Source organism: Nyctereutes procyonoides, unplaced genomic scaffold (assembly GCF_905146905.1).
Source record: "Nyctereutes procyonoides isolate TBG_1078 unplaced genomic scaffold, NYPRO_anot_genome, whole genome shotgun sequence".
NCBI classification, from domain to species: domain Eukaryota; kingdom Metazoa; phylum Chordata; class Mammalia; order Carnivora; family Canidae; genus Nyctereutes; species Nyctereutes procyonoides.
This window is the reverse complement of record NW_026575052.1, coordinates 11075499-11090610: the sequence shown is the minus strand read 5'-3', so window position 1 is coordinate 11090610 and position 15112 is coordinate 11075499. Positions and strand designations below refer to the sequence as shown.

The window sequence follows — 15112 nt, the reverse complement described above, 5'->3', positions numbered from 1 at the left end:
CCCAGGGCTGCTGTGAAGACGTGGTGTGGAGGAAACACCCGGCACATGGCCTCTTGTCTGCACGGTGGTTATTGCCACGGCTGCTTCTATATGAGAAACATCTCTGTGTACGGAAGGAGGGACAAAGGACTGAGCTGGGAGTCAGAGCACTCAATGTGACATGCGGAGAAACTACTTAATAGCTTGGTGTCCCTGGACAACACAGTTGGCTTTCCATTCGTTCCTCAGTGTTTGCTGATTTCCTCTTCAGGTGAGCAAACGTGAAGGTTTGCACGCGGTGCTCCCCAGCTGAGATGAGGCAGTGTTTCACAAATTGTGGGATTTGAGTGGTGTAAAGACACACTTAAATAACATTGAGTCATGCAGGGCCGATGCTGGTTTTCAATTATTCCGTCCTTTGATTGCATCAGGGAGAAAGTCTGCACGTGGGTGCTGGTGCTGAGTGTCTCTGAGCTTCTGACCCCTAAGGTCAGACGTAGAGGCCAGCAGAGGCAGCCTGGGGCTGAGATCTGAGACTCATGCTCAGGCTGCCTCTGGGGGAGATTTTAGCAACACTCTGTTTTCACTGTATCTTTTTACCATTACCTCCCATTTCTCTCTCATTTACACTGGTGACTCAAAGTTTCCTTTTAAATACATTTATTTTAGGGCTGCCTGGGTGGATCAGTTAAGGGTCTGCCTTCAGCTTAGGTCATGATCCCAAGAGTTCTGGGATCCAGCCCCATAAGATCAAGTCCCACATCGGGCTCTCTGCTCAGTGGAGAATCTGCTTCTCCCTCTCCCTCTGTTTCTCCTTCCGCTCATGCTCTCTCTCTCTCATACACTCCCTCTCTCAAATGAATAAACAAAATATTTTCTTAAAAAGATTTTATTGATTTATTCATGAGAGACCCAGAGAGGCAGAGGGAGAAGCAGGTTCCCTGTAGGGAGCCTGATGCAAGACTTGATCCCAGGACCCCAGGATCACGCCCTGAGCCAAAAGCAGATGCTCAACCACTGAGCCACCCAGGTGCCCCTAAATAAAATCTTTAAAAATAAATAAATAAATACATTTATTTAAGTGTAAAAAAAAAGTCCATTTAAAGAAAAATGTTTTAAAAATGAGTATCCTTGGATTGCCAATATGGCCAAATTTATGAAGGTAACCCACAAATGCTGAAATCTGGGAAAGATCTGTCTGGCCTTCGTGGGTAGACAGTATTTGAAACCCAAGAGCCACCCATGCTAAGCCAAGTGATGTTGGAGACACTGGTTCACTTTCCTAACCTGGATCTCCTCATTTGTGAAACAGGACACTAACAGCTGGCTCAGAGGGCTGCTTAGCACTCTCCTGTAGGGAGCCTGATGCTGGACTCGATCCCAGGACCCCGGGATCACAACCTGAGCCAAAGGCAAACACTCAACCATTGAGCCACCCAGGCAACCCTAGCTTCTATGCTACCATTTAATATTACTAAAAAAAAAAAAAAGTTTTTGTAGTATAATCTATATCCAGAGAAGTGCAGATATCATAAGGGTGCCAGTTGATGAATTTTTCTGACATGCCCATGTAACCAGCACCCAGAACTCCTTCATGTCCCAACCAGCACCTGACTTCTAACACTATCCATCAGTTTTGCCTACTTTTGTCCTTCCTGTACATGGAATCACACAGGGAGTCTATGCTCTCGTGTGCTGGGCTTTTCTTCTACATTGTAGCTGTCAGACTCTCCCACATTGAGTATCTCTGTAGATTGTTCATCTTTTTTTTTTTTAAGATTTTATTTACGTGAGAGAGAGCAAGCAAGAGAGAGAACACAAGCGGGGAGAAGGTAGAGAGAGAGGGAGAAGCAGACTCCTCACTGGGTCCTTGATCCCAGGACCTTGAGATCATGATCTGAGCTAAAGACAGATGTTTAGCCAAATGAGCCACCCAGGTGCCCCTAGACTGTTCATTTTCACTGGGCGAGAGCGTTGAATTGTGCTTGGGTTTACTTCATAAAGGTGACTGAGTGATGACATGGAGAGGTCCATGTCGTTGAAGGGAAAGTTTAATGTTATAGTTCTCCTGGAGATGAGAGGCACAGCACACCACGTAGGGCCCCACAAGACCTTATCATACCCCACAAGACCTTATCATACCCAGGGACCAGCAGAGAGGGGGAACTAAGACTATGCCTTCAGGTTGAAAGGGGTGGGGTAGTGCGGGTGGGAGGCAGGAGTCCCCAGTTGGGCAGGAAGTGAAAGTGTATGTTAGAATTTGTGGTTAAATGGGTTTATAATATGTATTTTACACTCCCATGAAAGCTGACTTGCTAGAGAGGGAGAGCAGTAAACAGTTTTGGCCGTTAGTTGGGCCCTGTGGTAAATGAGTGCCATGTAGACAAATACAGGATCTAAGAAACACATTTAAAATAAGTGTTTCAGTGTGTGAATACAGAACAATTTATCTATCCATTACTGATGAGCATTTGGGTTCTTTCCAGTTTGGAACGATTATGAACATTCTAGTATTGCTATGAATATTCTAGCACTTTTTTTTTTTACTTTTTTTTTTTTTTTTTTAGAACATACAAATGCAGAGTGCCTGGATGGCACGTTCAGTTAAGTGTCTGCCTTTGGCTCAGGCCATGATACGGTCCTTGGATGGAGCCCTCCATTGGGCTCTGTTCTCACCGGGCAGCCTGCTTCTCCTCCTCTCAGGCTCAGGCTCTCTGTCTCTCTCAAACAAACAAACAAACAAACAAACAAAATCTTAAGGGAAAGAAAAACATACAAATGCTCTTCTGTTCAGTAAATGCCTAGAAGCCCAATTGTTGGATCACAGCATTCATATGGTCCATTTTAGAGGATATTACCAATCTTCCACTGTAGTTTGTGTCAGTCCAATCATCCATGGCACCTAAGACTTCCCTTTACCCTATATATTTTCCGACACCCCATATTTTCATTCTTTTTGTTTATCCACTTAGGGATCAAATACCATTTTACTTTTAATTTTCCCGATGACCGATTTAAGCGGACCACTTAAAAGCGATATGCTTTTTGGACATCTGAATATCTTCTCTTGTGAAATGTCCTTTTTCTTTCTTTCTTTCTTTCTTTCTTTCTTTCTTTCTTTCTTTTTTTTTTTGCCCATTTTTCTGTTGCATGGTTCTGTCTTTTTATCGATTTGTTGAAATTCCGGATATAGAACTTTTATAGAGTCACATAAATGTATTGTGATTACCTTCTCCCATTTTGTGGGTTATCTTTCACCTTCTTAATGGTATCTTTTGATGAACGGCAGTTCTTAATTTTAATACAGTTCAGTTTGTCATTGTTCCTTTCATGTCTGTGTGTCCTATTTAAGAAATCCTTGCTTACTGCAAAGTGACAGAGATGTGCTCCTCCCAGGCCACTCCATAGTTTAAAGTGAAGTCCTGGGGGTGCCCTGAAGAGAGAGGACAGGGAAGTATGCTCAGCAGGAGGGGGTAGGGGAGATGAGCTTGACAACCATGCTCTACTCCACCTTGCCCTAATGGAAATAGAATTTGCATCTCCAATTGCCTAATGAAGGAACTTAGGGCTCGGAGAAGTTAAGTGACTTGCCCAGGATCGTGCAGCTAGTGACAGTCCTTGGACTTGAACCTGGGTTTTCTGCCTCCTGGTCAAGTTCATCACCCATAGGTTCTGAGAAATGAAGTCAGCCAAAGGGGATCCTGGAGTAACCCCCACTCTCTCCTCCATGTCTGTATGGTTTTGCAGGAACATGACAGGGGACTGTGTTACCTCAGGAGAGGACATTTGTTCTGATGGCCCTTCCTGACAGCATCACTGCTGATGCAAACAGTCCTGTTTGACCCCAATGACCTCTACAATCTGATGCCTGAATATGACTATATCCCACTTTGTCATTTCTAGGGTCTTCTTTCAGTTGCTCATTGACGCTGGGGTACTCAGCTTGGCCATGGCTTCAGGTCTGATAGCTGGTATTTTGACAGGTAAGTGTGAGACCACCTTCTTTTGCCCATGGCCCAGGGCACAGGACCTGAGGCCAGAGAGCATCTGCCCCATGGTCACATGAGTATGTGCCCATCTCCTTCCCTGTGAGTCCCCACAGCTCTAGCCAAATGATGCAAAGAGGCTCAGACCTTGAATAACCACAGAGACAGAATCACATCATTTCAGAATTAGAAATGCCCTTAGAGGGACACCTGGGTGGCTCAGTCAGTTAAGCATCTGCCTTTGGCTCAGGTCATGATCCCAGGGTCCTGGCATCAAGTCTTGTATTAGGCAGGGAGCCTGTTTCTCCCTCTGCCTGCCACTCCCCCTGCTTGTGCCCTCTCTCTGACAAATAAATAAAATCTAAAAAAAAGAAAAAAAGAGGAAGGTCTTAGAGGTCACCTGTTGTAACCAGGGAAATTAAGAGACTTTCTGGAGGTTATAAGTAGGAGTGAGTGGCAACTTGACAGCCTCTTAAGCTCAGAGCTGCTGATTTCGCCCAATTTTGTACAGAAAGCCAAGGAAACCTTTATGCCAAAGAGTTTACCTTCATTCCCTGAGAATACTCAGACTATTATTTTGTTCAGCAAGTATTTATTCAATATCTACTATGAGCCAGGCACTACTCCTCAGCAGTAGGGACACAAGAGTGAACATAATAGGTTCCCTGATCTCGTGGAGCTGATGTCCTTGTGGAGGGGGAGGGGACAATATATAAACAGATAAGTAGAGTAGTTACTATGTCAGTGTTGGTAAGTGCTATGAAGAGAAACAACTCAGGGTAGAGGAACACAGAATCAGTGTGAGGGTGGGGTGCTCTTTTTGAAGGGGGGGAGGGAAGACTTATTTAATAAGTTGACCTTTAAGCAGAAACCTGAATGGAGAGAGGGAAGGAGACACACCATATGTTTATTTGGCAGAAAAACATTCCATGAAGAGAGATAGCAAGTGCAAAGGCCCTGAGGCAGGAGCAAAGCATGCTCAGTGTGGCTGATATGGGTAGGGTGAAAGGGAGAGTGGCAGGGGTTGAGAACAGAGTGGTAATAAGGAGCCAGATCATTCTGAGACATGGGACACCAGTGGAAATCTTTAAATAGAAGATTGAAGTATGCTTTTGCTCCTGCAAAAGCAAAGATCCTTAGGGAGTTACTAATTTGCCAGTCTTATTTATATGCTAGGTGAAAATATGACTTCTGTCCAGAACTGCTCACTTTTATTCTATGAGCAAACAGTTATTGGTGAGACATTCATATATTGTGTCCCTAAGCAGGGAATGAATGCCAAATAAGAGACAAAACAGCATAAGCAGACATAAAGGAGTGTATGGCCCTGGGCACATCAACTTACTCTCTCTAGGCCTTGTGTGGCTTCTCTGTAAAATGAAAGGACCATGGTAGATAATCATTTGACTTCTTTTCCACTCCAAAACATGTCTGAAGGTACTTTTTGTAATTGCCTGGGTGATTTTAGAGAGCAAGATGGACTAGAATTGCTCTAATATACTGACTGGCCTTGAGGTGATTAGTTAAATACAGATGAGACAGATGCCTCCCTCCACAAGTTTACATTCTCTTGGTGATGGCTAGTCTGATCCTGAGTAGGGTTACTGGATTTAGCAAGTGAAAAATACAAGGCACCCGTTTTTTAAATTCAAAAGTAACTGAGCATTCTGTATTTTATCTGGCAACCTTCCCCCAGCCTATGACATCAGTCACCATTGTCACCAGTATTCACAGAGTGACAGGACACTGACTTGCACTGTCTACCTGGGAGGGTTTTTTTTGTTTTGTTTTGTTTTGTTTTGTTTTTTGGCGCTTGCCTAGAGTTAAGAAAGAGAATAGAGTATTGTTCTTTTAAGAGTTAAGACCAATGAGCGTTGCGCTTTATGTGTGGCTTTGAACAGAAGAACACTGGTGAATAAAAAGAACATGAACAAAGGAAGGGGGAAAGAGGTCACTAAGCAGCCAAGGTAGCACCAAACTGACTCCCTAAAGCTGAGCATTTTATTTTCCAGGAGGCCCCCCCGATTTTGGGCCTGTCTACACTTTTACATAAGAAACATTCTTATGAACAAAACAAAACAAAAAAAGGAAGTAATCCTATAAGCATGGTTATTGGGTTTCCCAGTTTGAGCAGATTAGAAATGGCAAGTTAGAAGGGACATAAGTTTCTAGAGGTAAGGCACACTGGTAGAAGTAGGAGGTGAAAGCAGACAGACTAACGGAAGAAAAAGAAATTCTGAAAGCCAAACACTAGAACGTGGAAGACTGGGCTGCTAATAGAAGCCAACAACCCTCAACAGCTACATACTTTCTCTGCATTATATAGCGCATTTCATAAATGGATGTTCCTAGCAATGGCTCCGATTAAAAAAAAAAAGTGTGTTTAGTGTTGTCGTAAGACAAGAAAATATGGTCTATTTTATTTTATTTTTTTTTATTTTTTTTTTTATAAATTAATTTTTATTGGTGTTCAATTTACCAACATACAGAATAACACCCAGTGCTCATCCCGTCAAGTGTCCCCCTCCGTGCCCGTCACCCATTCACCCCCACCCCCCGCCCTCCTCCCCGTCCACCACCCCTAGTTCGTTTCCCAGAGTTAGGAGTCTTTATGTTCTGTGTCCCTTTCTGATATCTCCCACACATTTCTTCTCCCTTCCCTTATATTCCCCTTCACTATTATTCATATTCCCCAAATGAGTGAGAACATACACTGTTTGTCCTTCTCCGATTGACTTACTTCACTCAGCATAATACCCTCCAGTTCCATCCACGTTGAAGCAAATGGTGGGTATTTGTCGTTTCTAATGGCTGAGGAATATTCCATTGTATACATAAACCACATCTTCTTTATCCATTCATCTTTCGATGGACACCGAGGCTCCTTCCACAGTTTGGCTATTGTGGACATGGCTGCTAGAAACATCGGGGTGCAGGTGCCCCGGCGTTTCATTGCATCTGAATCTTCGGGGTAAATCCCTAACAGTGCAATTGCTGGGTCGTAGGGCAGGTCTATTTTTAATTCTTTGAGGAACCTCCACACAGTTTTCCAGAGTGGCTGCACCAGTTCACATTCCCACCAACAGTGTAAGAGGGTTCCCTTTTCTCCACATCCTCTCCAACATTTGTTGTTTCCTGCCTTATTAATTTTCCCCATTCTCACTGGTGTGAGGTGGTATCTCATTGTGGTTTTGATTTGTATTTCCCTGATGGCAAGTGATGCAGAGCATTTTCTCATGTGCATGTTGGCCATGTCTATGTCTTCCTCTGTGAGATTTCTCTTCATGTCTTTTGCCCATTTCATGATTGGATTGTTTGTTTCTTTGGTGTTGAGTTTAATAAGTTCTTTATAGATTTTGGAAACTAGCCCTTTATCTGATATGTTATTTGCAAATATCTTCTCCCATTCTGTAGGTTGTCTTTGAGTTTTGTTGACTGTATCCTTTGCTGTGCAAAAGCTTCTTATCTTGATGAAGTCCCAATAGTTCATTTTTGCTTTTGTTTCTTTTGTTTTCGTGGATGTATCTTGCAAGAAGTTACTGTGGCCAAGTTCAAAAAGGGTGTTGCCTGTGTTCTCCTCTAGGATTTTGATGGAGTCTTGTCTCACATTTAAATCTTTCATCCATTTTGAGTTTATCTTTGTGTATGGTGCAAGAGAGTGGTCTAGTTTCATTCTTCTGCATGTGGATGTCCAGTTTTCCCAGCACCATTTATTGAAGAGACTGTCTTTCTTCCAGTGGATCGTCTTTCCTCCTTTGTCGAATATTAGTTGACCATAAAGTTCAGGGTCCATTTCTGGATTCTCTATTCTGTTCCATTGGTCTATGTGTCTGTTTTTGTGCCAGTACCACACTGTCTTGATGACCACAGCTTTGTAGTACAACCTGAAATCTGGCATTGTGATGCCCCCAGCTATGGTTTTCTTTTTTAAAATTCAATATGGTCTATTTTAGATGGATTTTCGTCAGTGGTGAGTAAGCCTCAGCTATCTGGAAAGTTCGTGTAGGTGTTAGAGATCATTTCTGAATAATTCTAGCTAACTGAGGTGTGCTGGTTGCACTGTACATGTCAGTGTCGGTTGAAGGTGTGCATTACAAAAGGAAAATGTGAATAAGTACACGCCTACTCTTGTTAATCAGACTATTTAATACAAGCGGACCCATCACCATGAAAAACACACATTGGATGGATATAAAAATCCATCAATGGCATTTCCCTGATTCATACGAAAGGTGAGCAATCTCTTCACGTATCCTGGGAAATTCAGCTGACTTTGAGCAGCAGAAGGAATACACAGGGCCAAGCTCTCTGGGCAGAGGCTGGGTGGGTGAAAAGAAGAATAGGCACAAAAACAAGTTGTTATAAATGATTTTCCTAACTATTCAAGTGAATAGTCATGAGCTGAGGTCAGAGTTTATTGGAGCCAGTGACGCTGGGCCTACAGGAGCGCCCAACTGGAGTTGCTTTCTTTCTTTTTTTTTTTTATTAAAGATTTTATTTATTTATTCATGAGAGAGACAGAGAGAGAGAGAGAGAGAGAGAGAGAGAGGCAGAGGGAGAAGCAGGCTCCATGCAGGGAGCCTGACGTGGGACTCGATCCCTGGTCTCCAGGATCAGGCCCTGGGTCGAAGGCAGGCGCTAAACCACTGAGCCACCCGGGCTGCCCTGGAGTTGCTTTCTGTGGTAGCTCTCTGTGTTCTAAATGGATCAGCTTTCAAGTAGAAGCACCATCTGACAGGGCTCTTCTGTTCCACCTTGGGAAGCATGTCGGATCTGTGGCTATCGTGTACCTCTCAATACAATCTAAATCCTTTGGAGCTAATTGCTCTCACCAATTTCTTTTAAAAGATGTCTATAGAATTAATAAAGCTGGTCCAGGGAAGGCCAGCGCTTCAATGCGTCTGTCTCCAGGCTATAGAAGGAAAAGGGAATTTGGTTGAGATAACCAGAATTGGCATAGGATATATTGATTAACTTGGAGATAACAAATGCTGTGTTCTAAATGTTTAACATGTAATTATGAAACTTAACAGGTTTGGTCTTAAGTCTCAAAATATGGAAGGCGGCTCATGTGACTAAATATTTTGATGACCAAGCCTCCTGGGAGGTAAGATTTTTAATCTAATGTCATAGATGTTGAGTGAATGAACTTAAGAAGGTATCTATTATATCTGTATTTGTTGACTTGGGGTTTGTGAGAACAAAATAAAAGTGTGTGTGTGCGTGTGTGTGTTGGTGAGGGCTGGGGAAGAAGTGGTAAAGGTTACATTTCCCTGAGGCCTCAAAGTCATTGAGGGTCAGAAATGTGATAATGGCCACTGGCCACACGTCTCCCCTCTGGAGTCATCAAAATGGGCAAACAGTTTGATGTAAAAGTGACAGGATCCTGTGGTGCAAGAGCCAGAAGGACTTCAGGGGGCCAGCAGGACCAGTCTCATCTGATAGACGCACCGGGCAGAGCCATGACTGTCTGAGTTCTTGCGGCAGAGCTGGATCTAGAACACAGCTCTTGACAAATGATGGCTCATGGACATAACACTAGTACTCTAGGAGTCTGGGATCACTTAGCCAAAGGACAAGAAGCTCAAACAATGCAGCTGCTGCTGAGGATCTCTGCTCCATGTAGTGTTTGCTGTCATGACTAGGCTAGAAAGAGGGTCAGGCCTTGTTCCTGTCACCCCACTGCCCTCTTCCCTTTGGCCATCACTCATAGTTCACCAAGCACTCTGATGTGCGTCACCTTGGGTAGGTCCCATTTGATGCTGAGGTTGGCTAGACAAATACTGCCAGAGTATAAATGGCAAGTGGAGGCTGACAGGGGTCAGGCTGATGCCCGGCATCATCATACCTTTGTGAGTGGCAGAGATGAGCCCAGGAGCTAGGCCTCCTGAGTCCCAAGCCAATCCTGTCTCCACCTGGCACGCCTAGATACTGATCACTAAAGGGGTAGAGAAGCAGCCTCATCCTGGGCCTTGGCATTAGTGTTTGCAGAGGCAAAACAGAGAGAGTCTGCCTCTTTTCCTTTTCCTCATTTCTTCTCTTTCCTCTGCTTCTTCCCTTTCCACGTCAAAGAGCTTTACAGAGGCATAGCTGGCTACGACACACATTATTTCAAATATACAATTGGATACATTTAAACATAATTATATGCCCACGAAACCATCACCACAGTCAAGATAATGACCATATCCATTGCCAACCACGTATTCTTGTGCCTCTTTGAGACTATTCCCTCCCTGCTCCACCCTGTTCCATCCCCAGGCAACCACCAAACTGCCTTCTGTCCAATAGATTGGTTTTCATTTTCTGTTCTGTCTGGCTCCTTTTACTCAGCAGAATTATTTGGAGAGTCATCCACGTTGCCTGTAGACGGTCTCCTCTTGTACCAGCTTCTCCCTATAGTCAGTCTCCTCAGTTCCCACAAGTGTTCTTACCCCTTTGGCAGTGGCAGAGCCATCTAGTGAAAGGACTCAAAAAACTGGTTTAATCCATCCAGTCATTCCACAAGTATTTATTGAGCAACTACTATATGCCAAGCACTTTGCTAATTAACCAGGGATGCCACAAACAGGACAAATATCCAGCTCAATTATTTGAGTTGCAATAAGCATTTACTGAATAAATGAGGAAATTTGAGGAACCCCACCTGACACTGGGCACTGCAGCAGCAGGTGAAGGGGAACAATGGGTATGGATCTGGAATGGGAAGACCTGAATTCCAGCTGCCGTGCTGCAAGGTTTCAAGGAAGCAAGTTCCTTGACCTCTCTTACTGGTATAATAAGAATGGCAATCTTTGTTCTACTTCACCGGGTTGTTTCAAAGACCAAATGAGGTAATAATGTCTGTAACTACATTCTATAAACTGTAAAATGCAAAGCACAACATGAACGGGAAAGCTTATTACTGAGGGTTTAGCCAACCATGAAGGAATCCATAAGCATAATAGTTATCATTTATCGTAAGCTGACAGTTTCCGATTTTGTGCTAGATGCTTTTCAGCATTATCTGATTTTTTAAAAAGATTTTATTTATTTATTCATGAGAGACAGAGAGAGAGGCAGAGGGAGAAGCAGGCTGCATGCAGGGAGCCTGATGTAGGACTCGATCCCAGCACTCTGGGATCACACCCTGAGCCGAAGGCAGATGCTCAACCACTGAGCCACCCAGGCGTCCCACAGCATTATCTGATTTTATCCTCATGACAACCCTGCACAAGAGTGAGCATCCCTGTCTTAAGGATGAAGAATGGGGCGCCTGGGTGGTGCAGTCATTTAAACATCCAACTCTTGGTTTGGGCTCAGGTCATGATCTGAGGTCCTGAGATCTGTGTGAGACTCTCTCTCCCTCTGCCCTTCCCCACTGCACCCTTTCTTTCTCTAAAATGAATACATGAATCTAAAAAAAAAAAGATGAAGAGTAACTTATCCAAAATGATAAAGCTAGTAAATGGAAGAGGAATTTGAACTGGTTTCTGGCTCCAAAGACCCAGCCTGTGTGTGCTATGGGCTGCTCCTTGAGGACAGTGATGCTCCCCACCCCATAGGCTATTCTGATTTATCCTCTTACAGCTGAGCAGAACATTTGTTTAGCAGTAGAACACAGCTTTCATTTGAAAAGCCAAATATCCATTAAACGGGCAAGAATTTAAGCTTGTTAAAGCTGATAAATCTCGGGGTGACTTTTTTTTTTTTTGTAAACCATCTGGAAAGACGTTTTAATCATTATCAAATGTCCTAACACACTTCAGAGAACCAGACTCCTGAGTGTTGGAAAGGACATTCCTTCACTAGTTGCCCAGATCATGCCAGGCAGTTCTCGGGCTGGGGCACTCACCATTCCCCAAAAGTACCCATCTCATCCTTGGATGGTTCTATTACTAATTAATCATTCATTCACTAATTAATTCCATTTAATATATTACCTAATATATGGCAGAGCTCTTGTGTCAAGAGCTGGAGAGACAAATCTAAGTGAATTGCGGCTCTAGATCTCAAGGAACTGCACGTACTAATCCTGTCTTCCTGCACATTACAATGATCTTACCTCAGACACTGATTTACCAAAATTCAGTTCTCGACAGTTTTTCATAAATTCCTTCCTTCAATTTTTTATTTCAATATAATAATCAGATTTTATTTCAAGCTTTCCAAAGCACGAGGACTCAGTGACATCCACTTATTAAAATTAATTCCACAGTTAACCTTTCTGAAGAAAATAGCTTTTTTGTGTCTACTGCAGGCAAGCCCCTGTCCTGGGTACTGTGTGAGGGTTCAGAGAAACTAAGCCTTTCATTATGTAGAAGGACTAGATCTTTCTTTGTGCACAGCTCTATCTCTTAAGCACTGAGTAAGTAATCCTGGCAGTAGCTGCTGGACAAATGAGAGGAAGGAAAGGTCATGAGTTTGGGGAGGTCAGGGACAATGGGAACTTTGGAGCTGTGTTGGATTTGGCTAAGTGGAAGGAATCAAAAGACATTCCAAGCAAGGGGAAGGTTGTGAGCAAGAACCAGAGAAGCATGAGGCGACTTTGCTCAGTGGGTCGTGGGTAAAGGGAAGGATGAAGGTAGGCAGGGCCACTCAAATCATTCTCCAAGCTCCCAAAAGTTTAAGTGGGGAAATGATACGATAACGGTTTAGAGTTGAGTAGAGTAAGATTAAGCTCGCAGGATGGATTCTGAAATGAGTGCAATATACTGAAGATCATCCTTTGGCTTCTGAACAAGTATTTGCAGTTTATTTTTTAAATGATTTTATTGCCAAGAAACATAAACAGCACCACTGTTTTAGCATATAAATGCCTCAGAATGTGTTGAGTTCCTCCTGCTGTATTATGCAAAAGTCTCAAAAACCTAGCCCTGTCACACTGGTATCACCCCTGCTTCTGATTTAAAATACACATTCTAGACACACAGTACGGATCCAACAGATGCTTGTCCAACAAAACTGAGGAGAGCAGGTTTCTAAAGCAAAGTAGGAAAACAGATTAGGAGCCTGCCAACTGACTCCTCCTTTCTCGGAGAGGCCCGAAAAGCGCCTTCCTTGTTCTGGAAGGCGGGTCTGAATTCGAGTCCTTGTTAACTCACTGGCAGGCTAGGCCTTCAGGCAAGTCACTTGCCTTCTCTGGGGCTCAGTTTCTTCATTTGTAAAATGAGATTAAATTCCACATTCTGGGATCAGACAGTTCTGGGTTCTACCTCCTTATTCTGTGATCTCTCACAGCTCGTTCTCAGCTCCACGGACATAGTAGTATCTCACCAGGTTGTTGTAAGGATTTAAAGATCATGTGTGTGAAATGATTAGCACCCTTATCCTTAAAAAACACCCCATAAATGTTAGCTACTCCGATTTCCAGTTCTACAATTCTGATTGTAGAGTCTATAATCCATGATTCATGTTACTCGACGCTCAGTGATTTATGTCAGGGTGTGACGTGGCGCCACTGAAGAACTTAGATATATGTTCAGCTTGCAGAAGAGAAGACCCAAAGGAGACCTGAGAACAATCTTCAAGTACTTGTAAGATTGTCATGTAGAAAAGGACAAATATTTTTTTTTCTATGCTTATGTTTCTCCAAAGAATTTAACCAGGCCCAATGGGCAATGCTGAATACGTTGCTAATGATGTGAACTTGTCTGCAAAATGGACTGAATCACTTCATGGGTAGTGCGTCTGCTGTCACTGGGGGCATTCAAACAAAAGCCAGATCACTCTTTATCAATGACTCATGTAAAGAGCTGTAAGAAATGAGATCTAATAGTTCTTCCAATTCAGACTTTGTGAAAGATACTCTAAGACCTTTGTGATGGGATATTTTGGTCAACATGTAAGTTTCCAGAGATTAAGCCAGAATCGATGTGTCCAAATTTTAAGACTAATGAATGGTTCATCTGTGATAAAAATGTTTGCTTTGCTTTCACAGTTTCCACACTTGGCTGTTGGATTTTAAGCCAAAGCATCCAAGAAAAACAAGGCCTGAGAATGAGACAACTTCCTGTCACTGTTGCCTCCCTTTTTTTGTGTGTATGACAAACACTCATTACAGCAAAGTCTCCTTATGTACAATGGAATGAGGTCAGAGATAAATTTGATATTAAATTAAAAACTTATTTAAGTGGTAATTTCATAAGAATTCAAAATAAATGTTTGGTTTTGCTAAAGACTGTGCTATCATTTTCTTGGGTGCGGACATGTAATTAAGATACTGGTTCAATTTTATTGACAATTCTTACATTTGTTCTCATGCTTAACAAAGTGTGCTATGCTACCCAGTGAACTCTTATCTACGTCAGCAGAACGGAGAATATAAAATAGGGAAAAATGAAGAATTCACTTATATTTAGTCCTGTAATATGAACATTGTGTTTCTATTCCAGCAGTTTTCACAAGGTAGTTCTTAATCCCTGAGCACATTCTGTATTTAACTGTAGGGAAAGACGTTGTGGTCAGTTGTGGAGCTACACCTCAAGATTAAAAAACTAGTTCTACGACTTTGAGAGAATCATTTATGTTTCCACCATCTGGGTCCCCTTATAGGGACCTTCCACCTCTCAGATGCCCTCTAATTCTCTGAAAACCCACCGTGAGTGATTGGCTGTGGGATGGCAATAACACGGCCGTTTCTTTTGAGCGTGTCCGGATGCCCAGGCAATATTCCAAATGTACATGGTGGAAGACCACATGGCTGATGTGGACAAGGGTACCACAAATTTAAATCCCCTAGGAGGTATTTTGTGTTTCAGGAAAGGCTAACTGTATCAAGTTTCATGAAAGAAAACAATTCAAGCTGTGTTTCTGAAGGATATGCATCCCATAGTTAGCTAGCTCATTTAAAAAAGATTCCCATTTTGCCAAGGTTGGAGAGGGGGCTAACAGATAACAGGGTTCCAAAAGGAACAGACTATGGGAATTCTCAGTAGTTAATGTTTGAAATTTTGGTTGACCCTGCTGGTCTATTTTGAGGTTAGTGGTTCAATACAGAGATACAGTGAAACTTAGGATCCAATTTATTGTCACACCTACAAAAAAATCTGTCGCCTTAGTAAATAAAGCCTAGTATCAAGTCTCTATCCTTTTCTTCTTTCCTTCGATGGTGGATGTAGAGGGACTGTCAGCATCCCACCAGGACCATGGGTCATGGCTGAGTGATT

At 42.9% G+C, this 15112-nt stretch overlaps 1 protein-coding gene across 1 annotated transcript in view; it reads left to right on the top strand.

Annotated features, from left to right (window-relative positions):
• Positions 1-13953, top strand: part of LOC129514062 (RH-like protein) — a 36801-nt gene extending 22848 nt beyond the window's left edge. Inside the window, exons 8-10 of the mRNA XM_055332633.1 lie at positions 3883-3962; positions 8999-9072; positions 13885-13953. Coding sequence (XP_055188608.1) covers positions 3883-3962; positions 8999-9072; positions 13885-13911 — 181 coding nt within the window. The 3' untranslated portion in view covers positions 13912-13953. The remainder of the gene's footprint in view (positions 1-3882; positions 3963-8998; positions 9073-13884) is intronic.
• Positions 13954-15112: the final 1159 nt, after the last annotated feature.